This window comes from Erinaceus europaeus, chromosome 12 (assembly GCF_950295315.1).
Source record: "Erinaceus europaeus chromosome 12, mEriEur2.1, whole genome shotgun sequence".
Classification (NCBI taxonomy): domain Eukaryota; kingdom Metazoa; phylum Chordata; class Mammalia; order Eulipotyphla; family Erinaceidae; genus Erinaceus; species Erinaceus europaeus.
This window is the reverse complement of record NC_080173.1, coordinates 3,050,224-3,065,683: the sequence shown is the minus strand read 5'-3', so window position 1 is coordinate 3,065,683 and position 15,460 is coordinate 3,050,224. Positions and strand designations below refer to the sequence as shown.

Genomic DNA, 15,460 nt, shown 5'->3' with positions numbered 1-15,460 from the left:
TAGCAAAGGTAGATAGGAAAGCATATTTATTGGATAGGGTTAGTGGAAATATGCTTCAGCAAGTTTTGAATGTGGTAAGGTGGCACAGATACTATATTCATTTCCTTGGGGAAATGCCTAAAGGCTACAAATGTAAAGAGATTCCTTAATTGAAATCCACTTTTTACCTCTTACAAGTTAAAGAAACAGTACTTTCCAAATTATTGCCATGTGTATTCTGGGAGTGCGGTAATCACATATTTGAATAATCAGTACTGTCCTGGAACATAAGTATTTTATTTATGAGATAATTGATAGGAAACATGACTATAAAGCACACAACTCATCATCATGTAGAAATCTTCCCGATGTAGTTAGTTATCTGCATGATAAACAGTTCTGGGATTTACTGGTGGTTTTTGTGTCTTGTTTTGGTTTTGTTTTTTGTGAGAAAAGGTAGCCTCTGAAACTCCTTTAGAAGTGCTTTTTAAACCCAGAAATAAACTTAGTGCAAAATTTTCTGGGCATTCAGTTTTGGAGATAAATCATTAATACTTAATGTTGACAGTTATAAATGCTTATAGTTTAATATTGGGAACGGAGCTTGGGAATTGTTGTCTTTTATAGATGTATAGTAATTTGCTTCTGGCCTCAGAAGGACAAAATTATTACGAATAGGGCCCATTTTCCCTAAATTCTAATTTAATATCTATTGTATCACATTTCACATATTTGTCCTTGCTTTTTTATGTCCTTGTTTATGTATCTTTTCATCTTCAGTAATTGAAAAGGATAGAACATAAAGACAGAATATAAGATTTCTGTGGGACATACTTAAAATCAAGAATAGTCTCTCTTGTGGTTTTAAATTTTGCTAGAATCCCAAAGTAATTACCTCTCCAAGTTTCTGAGAATACTCCATTTCACTTTAGGCTTCAATTCTATGTTTTTTTGTAAACATGTTTCCAATTTCTTTTACTTAAAAACATACTTTTTTTTTTTGTTTACATTACAATGATCTGGGATTAGAAAAGAGCCAACAAAGAATGTGAGTATTCTCTGTAAAGGAATTAGTGTATAAATATGACCAGTTGTAGTTGGTTTGACAAGTTTTTTTATACTTCATCTTTTGATTTGAATGAAAATATCATTACTCCATTCCACATTCAATAGAGACAGCTGAAAAGTACAATTTCTCTGCAGGGCCTGCAATGAAGGATTTGCAGAATCCTGCAGGGAATCAAGGAACTCTTCATTACAGTTCATGGATTTGTAGGATTACTCTGCACTTTTCTGCTTTCTTCATTGAGAGCGGTCCCAAAATGTATCCTTGACTGTCCTGCAGGTAACTTCTTTCCCACTGGAAAAGTTACTATGTACAAATACTTTAATTCAAAGAATCTGGCAGTAAGAGAGGCCAACCTTTCTGCTCTTTCCTATTCTGCAATGGAAGGTAGGCTTGACTGGGAAGCAACTTTCCCTGAACCAGTTCTGATCAAGAATTGCCAAGAACCCTTCACTGCTGGGTTGCAGTACTTGTATAGTTAATGTTTTACTATGCACTGTGAGCACAGTTTGTATCGAGTTAACTTCTCGCTTTTAATGGAAGGAAATACCTTCCTGTGCATTTTAAACAGATGCTGTCTTCAAGTATATTCTAAAGTCTTAATTTGCTAATGTCAAAAGAATCACAATTAGTTCCTTCTATCTAGTGAAGGCATGGGTAAACGTGAATGATTCTTAACTTTAGGTTGCAGTTAAAAACTATCGCTATAAAAAGTATGCATGTGAACTGCATTTTTACCTTCACACTTGGATAAATTATACCTAGTGTTTAGCTAAGTGTGCCAAAGGTCCATGTATAATCTTTATAAATTTAATGAAGACTGAATAGTCGTGACAACCTAAACGTTTCTCATTGACTCTTTAGGGCCTCTTTTTCCTTTCACACTTCCCATTTCTGTGTGCCCTTTCCCCCAGGTCCTGATTCTGTGTTTCACTATCACTAGGAGCTGGTAGTGACTACACAGGACTCCCAGAAGGAAGTTATTAAACGACAGATTTACCTTGTGAATATTCTGCCTGAACTGAGCAAGTGTTTAAATGGAGCTTGTTTACTAGTGCAGAGTGAAAAGGAAAAAAGCATTTCTCACCTGTATACCCCATCTCTGAGAAATGGTTCTCTTTACAGCCCACTCAATAGTAGGATATTACAATAGGAGACTGCCATTGGTGCGCTTATTGGAGTTGGTTCAACACATTAAGGCTTCTGCCTTTGTTCTTGGGCCACTTTTCTCTCTTGCAGGGCCTCCACATCTCTCCCTCTAGCCGTACCACACTGGATGTATTTTCTAGGAAGAAGAATATACTCTTCAGTGTTGCGCTCCCTTTAGTCAAACCCTCCCATCACACACGTGCGTGCCCCATTGTCCTTTGAGACAGACAAAGCTCTCCATCACCGAGTTAAATTGGGTTTTGTTTCAGTCAACTTTACTGTGTCCCCAACTACTTGCATATATCCTCACAATAAAAGGCATTGACTTTTTCTCTGCCCCACCCAATTTTTAAAAATACTTAGTTATGTACTTTGTAACTGAGAGAGAAATAGGGACCTAGCTGTGCCTGACCCCAGCCACTCTGGTGAGTGCCAGGAGTCACAGTGACAGAGGTCAGACTAGGGTTGCATGCATGCAGTGAGTATGTTCTGTGAGCTGAGCCTTTCCCCAGCTCCCCACCTAAGGTTTTCTCCTCAGTATTTTATGAGATACAGACAGAGAACTTGAGCAAGAAGAGGGAGGAGATAGACACCTACAGCACTGTCTCACCATTTGTTAGGTTTTACACCTGCAGGTGGTGACTGGGGGCTTGAACCCAGGTCCTTGAGCATTGTCACATGTGCTCAACCTGATACACTACTACCCAACCCCTAGGATTTTTTCCTAATAAAGAAACAGACTGTGTGAGGCCTCTTCCCCATCTCGTGGTATTTCCATTGTAACATGGAAATTCGTTTTATATTTTATATGTAATTAATTAATTTATTTATTATTGAGAAAGCCGTGAGGAGAGAGAGATCCAGACATCATCTGGCACATGTGCTGCTGCTGCTGCTGCTGCTGGGAATTGAACCTGGAACCTCATGCTTGGGAGTCCAGTGCCATATCCACTGGGCCACATCCCGGATAGCACAAGGAAATTATTTAAGACTAGTTTGATCATAGTGAGAGGGAGGGAAAAAGAATGAGAACATACTTTTGTCTTTAAACAATCGTTTCCTTTCTTCCCAGAGTCCCAAGTTACATGGGCGTTTTTTATAGGGTGTGGTCTGAAAGCACCAGGCACTTTCCATCTCTCAGGACATACATGTACTGGTTAAGATTTTCTGCCTATCTTAAGAATTATCCTGTCGGGCCAGGTGGTGGCGCACCTGGTTAAGCGAACAGATTACAGTGCGCCAGGATATGGGTTCAAGCCCCTGGTCCCCACCTGCAAGGGGAAAGCTTCACAAGTGGTGAAGCAGGTCTGCAGGTGTCTGTCTCTCTCCTGCACTGTTTACCCTTTCCCTCACAATTTCTCTCTGTCTCTATTAAAAATAAATAAATAAAGCTTTAAAAAAAAAAAAAGAATTCTCCTGTCCAGGACTGAGAATTCTCAAGGTGATGGCACGGAGAAAACAACGGTGACGTGGGTGGGGTCAGGAACGGAAGAAATTGCAGTGACTTTTTGACTAGAACTTTCCTTTTTTCATGCTTCATGTTTACAAGTTAATGTTAATAATAGAAATCTTTGCAGTTGAGGAGATGGCTTAATCATGAGCTGCAGTGCCTGAGGTTCTCAGTTTGATCCCTGGTGCCCCGTGTGCCAGACGAGTGCTCAGAGGGAGATGTCCCTCCCTCCCCCATTCCCTCCTGTGACACTCGTTTCCTGTGTAGTTAACAAAGCAAATATTCATTAAAAGATGTGTTTATGAGAAGGGAGAGAACTGGATCGTTTGGTTCAGTGGCACATTGATGCTCAGGATCAAAATTGTGGCCTCATGGCCTCATGTTTGAGAGTCCAGTGTTTTATCCATTACTCTACTGTCCAAGCCAGAGTATAGTGAATCTTAGGAATTAAGAAACAAAACAGCAAAAAAGAAGAAGGGAGGGAGGGAGGGAGGGGAAAAACAAATAGGAAGTTTTTCTTTGAGATACAGTGTTTATATTTGATTCCTCAGGCAGGGGTCAGGTGGTGGCACACCTGGCTGAGCGCACCTGCTCTGTTTGATCCCTTTGAAGAGGAGGTTATTTCATGTTTTCTCTACATCTGGGTCACCCAGTATATTCATTCAGATATATAGAAATGTCAACAAATATTTAAGGACACAAATACCAATAACAATTAATGGCATATGGCTGCCTTATTTATTTATGTATTTATTGCCATAAGGGTTATCACTGGGAATTGATGCTGGCACTATGAATCCACAGCTCCTGGTGGACGCCCCCACTCCCTTTTATTAAGTAGAACAAAAACTTGGAGGAAGCAAGATAGAAAGGACATCTCCAGCCTGGCTTCACTGCTTATGAAGTGTCCTCTCTGTGGTGGGGATCTTGGGTCCTTGCAAATGGCAATATGTGTGTCCAACATTAGGCCCACATAAGTCTTACTTTTTATTTGTTTCATTTTATTTATTTATTTATTTTTGTTTATTGATTTTTATAAGAGAAAGATACAGAGAGACCACTACTCAGTTCTGGCTTTATGGGAGATTGAACCTGGAACTCACACATGAAAGAAAGTATTTTTGTTTGTATGATTTATTTATTTATTTATTTTTACTTATTATTAATGAAAAATAATAGGAGGAGAGAGAAAGAACCAGATATCACTCTGGTACATGTGCTGCCAGGAGTTAAACTCAGGAGACCTCATGCTTGAGAGCCCAAAGCTTTATCCACTGTGCCACCTCCTGGACCACCACATGAAATGTACTTTTAGTGCTTTAAAAGAATATCTAAAATGTCTAATAACAAGGTCTTTTTATTTTGCTTTTTGAGAAAATTGAAACATTTTCAGCTTTCCGTTTAAGCAAAAATCAGTTTAATTATTTAAGATTCTATTTATGTATTGACAAGAGAGAGAGGATGAGAGAGAGAACCAGACATCACTCTGGTACATGTGCTGCCAGGGATTGAACTCAGGACCTCATGCTTGAGAGTCCAGTGCTTTATCCACTGAGCCACCTCCTGGACATAGCAAAAAATCAGTTTATTCTTCAAAACTTATCACTTGGGAGTCGGGCGGTGGCGCAGCGGGTTAAGCGCACTTGGCGCAAATCACCAGGACCTGCGTAAGGATCCCAGTTCGAGCCCCCGGCTCCCCACCTGCAGCGGAGTCGCTTCACAAGCGGTGAAGCAGGTCTGCAGGTGTCTGCCTTTCTCTCCTACTCTCTGTCTTCCCCTCCTCTCTCCATTTCTCTGTCCTATCCAACAACAACGACATTAATAACCACAACAATGTTAAACAACAAGGGCAACAAAAAGGAAAATAAATAAATAAATAAATAAAAACTTAATTAAAAAAATCACTTTAGTGACATACATATTTTCTTATATTTGCGCCTCTTCATAATTGTGCTAACACATTTTTTTAAATACTTTATTTATTTATTTATTAATGAGAAAGATAGGAGGAGAAGAGAAAGAAACAGACATCACTCTGGTACAGGTGCTGCCGGGGATTGAACTCAAGACCTCATGCTTGAGAGTCCGATGCTTTATTCACTGCACCACCTCCCAGACCACATCCTAACACATTTTAATGAGGCTAAATTTATAAAATCTTTGTTCTCTAATCAGTCTTAAAGTGAGACTTGTTAATTTTATAAATTTACATACCACTTGAAGTGACCTACAGACGCTGTTTATATTGTTAAATGGTTATACTTAGAAAATACTCATCTGTTAAGCGATATGCAATAGGTACAAAGACTTATAAAACTATATCATAAAAACTTCAGTCACAGTGAAGACAGTAGTCATTGAGTTTAGTAGACTTTGTATCCACATATATACGTGTGTGTGTGTGTGTGTGTCTTTCTTTTAGGTATAGACTTCAGACTGTGAAGTCTTTAGCTGGAGTGAGCCTTATGTTACGGTTACTGTGGGCCAGTCTGAGATGGGACGACATGGCAGCCAAGGCTCCTCCTGGAGGCGGGACTACACGGACAGGTGAGGCATTTTTATTGAATGTTTGATCACCTCACACTTCACAGCATTCACAGCACAGCTATTAGTTATTAAAAGTTCAGTTTTTGTCCTTTAAATGTACATCTTAGCTAATGTTTAACAGCACGTGCTATAGAATTCTTGGTGTGAGGAGGCACCAAGAGTATGAGCCTCACTTAAGTGTGAACCGTCTTGAGTTCTCGCAAGATATTTCCTGGTGAAAGTTACTAATAAATGAAACTGAGACCTGTGGAGCCTGTACTTGTTGGTTCTCTTTTGAGGGTTTTGATTATATTCATTGGGTTTTGTCCCTGGGAACTAAAGTCCTATCACAAAGAATTTTGTTCAGTTTAAATCTAAATCTTCTCCCACCCCAAATCCCTCTTCTTTTCCAGTGAGGTAAAAAATTAGTATTACTGTAGTATAGCAATCAAATCCTCCCCAAACTGTTTTCATTGGTGTCTTCTTTTTTTTTTTTTTTTTTTAAGAACTTGCCATGCCACATTAGTTTCCGAGTAGTTTAGGTAATGATTAATATTGTGTGAATTAAATCACCTTAGAAACATCTGAGACTGAGATTACGACAACAGAAATAATTAAGAGGCGAGATGTTGGTCCTTACGGCATTCGATCTGAGTATTGTATTAGAAAAATCATTTGCCCCATTGGAGTTCCAGAAGCCCCGAAAGGTAAGTAGAGAGAATTCTGTTCTTTTGTTATTCAACTGTTGGCTACAGCCTTTACTTTAAGAACTGATGATAATTGTTTCCTAAACTCTTTATTCAGCTTTTGGAAAGTATATTTCTTTATGGCAAATGATTATGTTTTTAAAGATTTAAATAATAAACATAACAGGATCCTGTTATTAGGCCCACACTGATGCCTTCAGGCACTGTATGAGAAGCACAAGAGCACACAGAGCTGTGATAAACAGCTCAGGAATGTATAAGCAGTAGCGCCACATCCGGGGAGCACGCACCAGCATGCTGAAGGACCCCGTTTCAAGCTCTGTCCCTAACTGCAGGTGGGAAGCTTCACAGGTGATGAAGCAGTGATGCAGGTGTCTCCATCTTCTCTCTCAGGTGTCTCCATCTTCTCTCTCCCCCTCAAAGTCTGTCCACTCCTAAATAAGAACATTTTCTCAGAACCCATTTATAGAACCACCTATATGCTAGGCACTGGGATACAAATACATAGTAGAGTGACATTCAGCCACTGTTCTCATTAAGACAAAATGAAGATTGTGATGTTTAGACAGAATATTTTTATTGCTTCATTAACATGATAGAGAGGTTGGAGAACCAGAGCATCATTCTGATACGTGTGATGTCCAGGGATTGAGCTCAGGATGCATCTCTCCTGCTTTAAGGTCTAAAACTAGCAATTGTGTGAACTCCTTGGCTGCAAATTAAGCAGTATTAATACTAATAAGTAATACTCTAGGTCAGAGTGTAGCTCAGTGTGATACAGCGCATGTTTTCCATATATGAAGTGCTAGGTTTGGGTTCATAGTAATTTCCTCCCCCTTGCCTCTCCCCCCCATCCCCATGGTGATAACAGAAAGCAAGCAAAATTAATACTATTTTTCAGAGCATTCTGAATATCTGCCTTAAAAAATCATGAAAATCAGGCAGGGATAGATAGCATGATGGTTATGCAAAGAAACTCTCATGGCTGAGGCTCCAAAGTCTCAGGTTCAGTCCCCCACACCACCATGAGCCAGAGCTGAGCAGTGCTCTGGTTAAAAATAATAATAATAGGGAGTCGGGCGGTAGCGCGGTGGGTTAAGCGCACGTGGCACAAAGTGCTAGGACCAGCATAGGATCCTGGTTCAAGCCCCTTGCCCCCCACCTGCGGGGGAGTCGCTTCACAGGCAGTGAAGCAGGTCTGCAGGTGTCTGTCTTTCTCTCCCCCTCTCTGTCTTCCCCTCCTCTCTCCATTTCTCTCTGTCTTATCCAGCAACGACAACAACAATAATCACTACAATAAAAACAAGTAGGGCAACAAAAGTGAGTAAATAAATAAATATTTATTAAAAAACACAGAAAGCAGTGAGTGCACAGCTCAGGTCATAAAGATACTTAGGTTTCCCATCTGCTTTCTTTTTCTTGTTTTTTTTCCCTAAAGTTTAGTTATTGCATTTTTCTTTTCTTCCTTTTTAATTGGATAGGACAGAGAAATTGGGCGGGGGTGGGGTGGGGAAGCCTAGAGAAAGATACCTACAGACCTGCTTCACCACTCCTGAAGTGCCTCCCCTGCAGGTAGGGAGTGGGGGCTCGAACCCAGATCCTTACACAGGTCCTTGCACTTCGTACTATTTGCGCTTAACCGCGTGTGCTACCACCTGCCCCCCAGTCTGCCTTCTTAATTACCTGAACATATGGAAAATCTCAGTGCCTTTCCCTATTTTGTACTTTTGAATGTTACTAGATTTCATTTGCTTTAAATATTGTCACATCTTTACTTTGGAGTTTTCTCAGTACTATGATAGGAAGTTGAGAGTGCCACAATTGGGATGGTGGCACACCTGGTTGTGCACATGTGACAGTGCCAGAATGGTACATGACAGTGACACCCAGCCCAGCGCTGGGATGAACACACAGCTTCTTGAAGGAAGTTGTATCCCAGTTGGAGTTTATAGGTTGTGTAGGTGTTAGTGAAAGGATCAGGGGGAGAAGGGTTGGGATCCGTGATCCATGCCAAGGGAACAGACTTTAAAGCTCAGAGCCTTTTTGTATGAGGAGCTAGCAAACTGTACAGTGCATGAGCCTTTTCCTCCCTCATCTTTCGTTTATGAAGTATATATGGTCAAAGCCCGGACACACTTCTGTATTGTCTATAGCTCCTTTCTATTGCAAAGGCCAAATTGAGTCGTAATAACGAAGACCATCTGACCTGCACACTTTAAATTATTTACCATTTTGCCCTTCAAAGAGAAAGTCTGCACCTCCCCAACCCACCTTTTGAGAAGAAATACCAGAAATACTGTTAGTTTTTAGAGCAATATTATATAAAATAATTTTTATTTATTTATTTATTTGTCCTAAAGAAACACCGACACCTCAGAGGAAAGGCCTTCGGTCAAGTGCACTGAGGCCAAAGAGACCAGAAACACCCAAGCAGACTGGCCCTGTGATTATTGAGACCTGGGTGGCCGAGGAAGAGTTGGAGTTGTGGGAGATCAGGGCATTTGCTGAGCGGTAAGGAGATTGTGCTTCTCATGTGATCAGAAATTTGAATGATTCGTTGTTTCATATTTTTAAAATTAGCCTTTGATTTTTATTCAGTATACCCTAGTTAGTTCCTTTTGGTTGTAAATGCTAACTTTGTGTAGTTTTCTAGGGTACTGTTTTTAGTTTTAATGTGTTTACTATCCATTTGCCAATTTCTAGTTATCTTAAACCTTTTATGTTTAAATTTAAATAATTTCACACCTTTGATCTGAAAGTGAACCAGATTTCACTTAATATTAGATTCCAAATGTTTAGTAGGAAAGTTTCTGATAGGCTTTTCCTGTTTCTCACCTTACAGAGTGGAGAAAGAAAAGGCACAAGCAGTAGAGCAACAGAATAAGGTTAGTGAAGCAAAGAAGCCCCAGCAGTGACCCTGGAGCCAAAAAAAATAAATAAATAAATTCAAGAGTTCATTTATATGGGCATGTTTTCAAAAGTAAAATATTAGAGGGAGTCGGATGGTAGCACAGGTGGCGCAAAGCGCAAGGACTGGCTTACGGATCCAGGTTCCAGCCCCCGGCTCCCCACATATACAGGGGAGTCGCTTCACAGGCAGTGAAGCAGGTCTGCAGGTGTCTGTCTTTCTCTCCCCCTCTCTATCTTGCCCTCCTCTCTCCATTTCTCTCTGTCCTGTCCAACAACGATGACATCTGTAACAATAAAACAACAGGGACAACAAAAGTGAATAAATAAATTATTTAAAAGTATGATGTTAAAATTTGGGTGTATATTATTTTCACCTTGGGAGAAGTTATTGTTCACTTCTTACAGAAGTTTTGATTTGAATGCTTCACTTTTATTTTCTCTCCATGACTTTTCTAGAAACGACTGGAACAGCAGAAGCCTATAGTCACTGCAACTTCTACCACTTCCTCTGCAAATAGTACAACTAGTACCATCTCTCCAGCACAGAAAGTTATGGTGGCCCCTCTCAGTGGCTCTGTTACACCTGGAACTAAAATGGTTCTGACAACGAAAGTTGGGTCTCCAGCTACAGTGACATTCCAGCAGAATAAGAATTTCCACCAGACTTTTGCCACATGGGTTAAACAAGGCCAGGCGAATTCAGGTAAATGGTTGTGTTTAAATGAGACTGCTTACATTTAAGAAAAAAAAGATTTTAGTCTTTTTCCTACTAAGAATTATTTTTCTTCTTCAACTGAGCAATCAGGTCATGACCGTTGCTTTGTTGCAGATATGATTCATGATATTACATTAGCAATTCCTTACTACATTATTTCACCTTCAACATTTACATAATTCACTTGCTGTGAGTGAAGAGCCATGTTTTTCGTAAGAATACAAAATGATCCACATTTCATGCATTGGTGCCTTCCTAAAAGTCACTGCGTTGCTGGTTATTTGACATGTAAAGCTTATTAAATGTCTTATACCCCATTAGCCACCAGCACAGCTGCCACAGCTGCTACAACCATTGCCAGCACAGGTCAGACGTTCCAAATTACAGGCAATCCAGTCACTATGGCAGGAAAAGTAATTACCAAACTGCCACTTCCTGCAAACAGCAAGATTGTCGCTGTAAATGTGCCAGCAACTCAAGGAGGTAAGGGAGATGTGAAGAGTTTTCGTTCACATTTGCCAGATCATACTGTTGCCATTTTTCATTGCTTTTTCACTGATTTCAGTCGTTGGATCTCACATTCTGTGTAGTTCACAATCAAACCCTATCACACACAGTTCTCCTCAGAAACCAAGCAACAGCTGCTGCTCGCCTTTTACTAACTGTGCCACTGCTGATTCCTTACTCATCTCATTTCTTGAAGGTGTTGTTCAAGTACAGCAGAAAGTCCTGGGCATCATTCCATCAAGTGCAGGTGCAAGTCAGCAAACCTTGACTTCTTTCCAGCCGAGAACAGCAACGGTCACAATTAGACCCAATACGTCAGGCTCTTCAGGAACTACAAGCACTTCACAAGTAAGAGTTCTTTGAGCTTGTTTCATTTTGGTATTGAGGCACGTCTGTTTTAAGCTCCTCACAGTACCACTTTAGGATTAATCAACTCCAAATTTGACAACGAGTTGATTGCTTAATCCATTCGTTATAAAAATACAAGCGATACATGAACTGTTACCTTTTTTTTTTTTGCAAGTTAATAGGGTAATAATGATTTGTAAGACTGTAAACTGTAAAACTTTAACATTTACTATGGAATATGAATAGTATTTTAAATGTTGTTTAAGCATGTAGTGTAGTTTATCAATTGTTAGTATTATTTTCTGGAGTTTTAAAAAAGCTTTTTTATATAAAGTAATGGGCAGCAGGAGTCAGACAGCGCAGTGGGTTAAGCACACATGGAGCGAAGCGCAAGGACCGGCGTAAGGATCCCGGTTCGAACCCCGGCTCCCCACCTGCAGGGGAGTCGCTTCACAGGCGGTGAAGCAGGTCTGCAGGTGTCTGTCTTTCTCTCTCCCTCTCTGTCTTCTCCTCCTCTGTCCATTTCTCTCTGTCCTATCTAACAATGACATCAGCAACAGCAACAATAAAAAAACAAGAGCAACAAAAGGGAAAATAAATATTTCCAAAAAAAAGAAAAAAGAACAAAAACAGTGCACGGCAGTGAGCCACTAAGGGAAGATACTGTGCAGCTGAGAAGTGGCATGGCAAACACATTCCACTATACTGTGACTTACTGGGCACCACCTACTATGCACATACGGCTGGAACTTTATTTCTTTGGCATTAGTACTATGGAAAAGATCATGAAATATTCTGAACTAAATCTAAATCTTAAACTGTTCCACAGTTTCTACTTTAAAAAAAATAATAAGGTTATGAATGGACTTTTAGTTTCTGATCTTAGGCTTCTATTTTATGGGTTCCAGACAGAATTGTGCTCAGGGGAAACAGAACTGGTTAAGAGGAGAGACTATCTCTTGTTTCCTTTTCTCACTTCTTAGTTTGTAAGCTTTTCTTAGTATCATGCACAAAGAAATTTTCCTGTGATTTACATTTTCTCCTCTCAAAACTCCCATGTTCTGATCCTTAATTTAGGAAAATCTATGTCTGGGCCATAGCTCACCCAATAGAGCTTGTGCCTCACCGTGTCGGAGGCCCTGGGGTCAAGTCCCAGCACTACATGGCATCACCACACCACCACGAGAGCTCCATGAATAGTGGAGTGATGCTATGGTGCATACATGTATCTGCCTCTGATCTAAAGCTTTTAATGTTGTGCTCAGCACCACCATAAGCCAAGGTTAAGTATTTCTCTGGTATCTCTGTATCTCTCTCAGTAAAATAAGTAAAGTACTAAAAAATAAAAAGTTGAATGCTAGAGAGCATTGGAATACAACACATCGAAGGCTTTAAAGTATTGTAATTAATATCTGTCTATTGTGTCATTTGCAGGTGATTACAGGACCCCAGATCCGGCCTGGCATGACAGTAATTAGGACACCTCTCCAGCAGTCTCCGTTAGGAAAGACGATTATTCGGACACCTGTGATGGTACAGCCAGGTATCTGCCGTTCATTGTTATTTTTTACAAGATGGAATTTTTTGTTTATTGTTTGCTTATTACCAGAGCATTGCTTAGCTCTGTCTTATGGTGCTACAGGGGATTGAACCTGGGGCTTTGGAGCTTCAGGCATGAAAGGCTGTTTGTATAACCATTATGCCATCTACTCCCACCCAGTATTATTTTTACCAGAGGATTTCTCAGCTCTGATTTAAGGTGGTGCCTAAAATTCAACTTGAGACCCTAGAGCCTCAAAAGCATGAGAGTCATTTTTTTATATTTATATCCCCGGCAGCACATGTGCCAGAGTGATGTCTAGTTCTTTCTCTCTCCTCCTATCGTCCTCATTAATAAATAAATAAATATTTTTTTTTTAAAAAAGTATATTTCACAGAGTAAGCTATTGCATATTGTATAGAGTGCACACTGTCATGACCAGGACCCAAGTGCAAGCCTCCAGTCCACCTGGTGCAGTCCAGGGTGGGGTCAGGCCTTCAGGAATGATGAAGCAGTGTTGCACTTGTCATTCCTCCTCTGTCTCCCCTCACATTCATTCAGTCGTTCTTTTAATTAATAATTTATGATTAATAGTGCCCCTATCACTCTACCTGTGTAATAATAATGGGGGTGAGAACAATTGCCGGGAGCAGTGCGGTTCTCATGTTGGCATTGAGCTCAAGCAATAAGCCTGGTACCAGTAAAATATAGGTAAATGGGAGTCAGGCGGTAGCGCAGCAGGTTAAGGGTGGTTGGCCTAAAGCGCAAGGACTGGTCTAAGGATCCCACTTTGAGCCCCCGGCTCCCCACCTGCAGGGCAGTCGCTTCACAAGCAGTGAAGCAGGTCTGCAGGTGTCTGTCTGTCTCTCCCTCACTCTGTCTTCCCCTCCTCTCTCCATTTCTCTCTGTCCTATCCAGCAACGACAAGATCAATAACAGCAACAATAATAACTACAACAAAAACAACTAGGGCAACAAATGGGAATAAATATTTAAAAATGTATATACTGGGAGTCGGGCGGTAGCGCAGCGCATTAAGCGCACGTGGCGCAAAGCGCAAGGACCGGCATAAGGATCCCGGTTTGAGCCCCCGGCTCCCCACCTGCAGGGGAGTCGCTTCACAGGCGGTGAAGCAGGTCTGCGGTTGTCTATCTTTCTCTCCCCCTCTCTGTCTTCCCCTCCTCTCTCCATTTCTCTCTGTCCTATCCAACAACGACTACAACAATTAAAAAAAAAAAAGTATATACTAGGGAGTCTGGCGGTAGCACAGAGGGTTAAGCACTCGGGCCGGTGTAAGGATTCTGGTTCGAGCCCCCAGCTCCCCACCTGCAGGGGAGTCGCTTCACAGGTGGTGAAGCAGGTCTGCAGGTGTCTATCTTTCTCTTCTCCTCCCTGTCTTCCCCTCCTCTCTCCATTTCTCTGTCCTATCCAACAATGATGAAAGCAAGAATAACTACAACAATCAAACAAGGGCAACAAAGGGGAATAAATAAATAAATATTTTTAAAAAACACACAACAATCAGGGCCAGGCACCTGGTTAAGCACACACACTACAGTGAGCTAGGACCTAGGTTCAAACCCCTGGTCCCCCTCCTGCTAGAGGAAAGGTTCGCGAATGGTGAAGCACTGTCTCACCCTCTCCTCTCAACTTCTGTCTCTATCCAATAATAAATATATATGAGACAAACAAAAGAAAAAAAATATATATATATATATATATGAAACTGAAGTGTGTGTGTGTGTGTGTGTGTGTGTGTGTGTGTGTGTGTGTTAGAGTATACCCCGGGAAGTAGCTTAATTTGTAGAGCATGGGGTTTGCATTCCTGAGGCTCCCAATGACCTCAGGTATTTTTACAAGAGTGAACAGCAACAACAAAAACATCTGAGCATATGCTGGCAAAATAGATCACCTGGTTAGTACTATTTTTATCATGTGCATGACGCTATCCTGACCTCCCTGGGCAGACAGCTTCACCTTTCCAGAGCCCTGCCCCACTAGGGAAAGATAGAAACAGGCTGGGGATATGGATCCACCTGCCAAGACCCATGTCCAGCGGAGAAGCAGATACAAAAGCCAGACCTGGGGAGTCGGGCTGTAGCACAGCGGGTTAAGCGCAGGTGGTGCAAAGCACAAGGACCGGCATAAGGATCCCGGTTCGAACCCCGGCTCCCCACCTGTAGGGGAGTCGCTTCACTGGCAGTGAAGCAGGTCTGCAGGTGTCTGTCTTTCTCTCCTCCTCTCTGTCTTCCCCTCCTCTCTCCATTTCTCTCTGTCCTATCCAGCAACAACAACAACAATAATAACTACAACAATAAAACAACAAGGGCAACAAAAGGGAATAAATAAATAAATATTCTTTAAAAAAAAAAACTTAAAAAAAAAAAAAAAGCCAGACCTGCCACCTTCTGCATCCAATAAAGAATTTTGGTGGTCCGGGAGGTGGCTCAGTGGATAAAGCATTGGATTCCCAAGCGTGAGGTCCTGAGTTCAATCTCTGCCAGCACATGTACCAGAATGATGTCTGGTTCTTTCACTCCTCTATCTTTCAATAAATGAATAA

The 15,460-nt window shown here is 41.0% G+C and overlaps 1 protein-coding gene across 16 annotated transcripts in view; it reads left to right on the top strand.

The window, feature by feature from the left end:
• BPTF (bromodomain PHD finger transcription factor) overlaps positions 1–15,460 on the top strand; it is a 133,151-nt gene that overhangs the window by 80,326 nt on the left and 37,365 nt on the right. For 10 of the 16 annotated variants that reach the window (XM_060202597.1, XM_060202593.1, XM_060202594.1 and 7 more), the window contains 8 exons: positions 6,067–6,191; positions 6,749–6,877; positions 9,238–9,388; positions 9,720–9,762; positions 10,244–10,490; positions 10,824–10,985; positions 11,206–11,357; positions 12,792–12,900. In XM_060202597.1, the coding sequence (XP_060058580.1) occupies positions 6,067–6,191; positions 6,749–6,877; positions 9,238–9,388; positions 9,720–9,762; positions 10,244–10,490; positions 10,824–10,985; positions 11,206–11,357; positions 12,792–12,900 (1,118 nt within the window). The remainder of the gene's footprint in view (positions 1–6,066; positions 6,192–6,748; positions 6,878–9,237; positions 9,389–9,719; positions 9,763–10,243; positions 10,491–10,823; positions 10,986–11,205; positions 11,358–12,791; positions 12,901–15,460) is intronic. The other 6 variants (XM_060202606.1, XM_060202604.1, XM_060202605.1 and 3 more) reach the window with 1 other exon arrangement.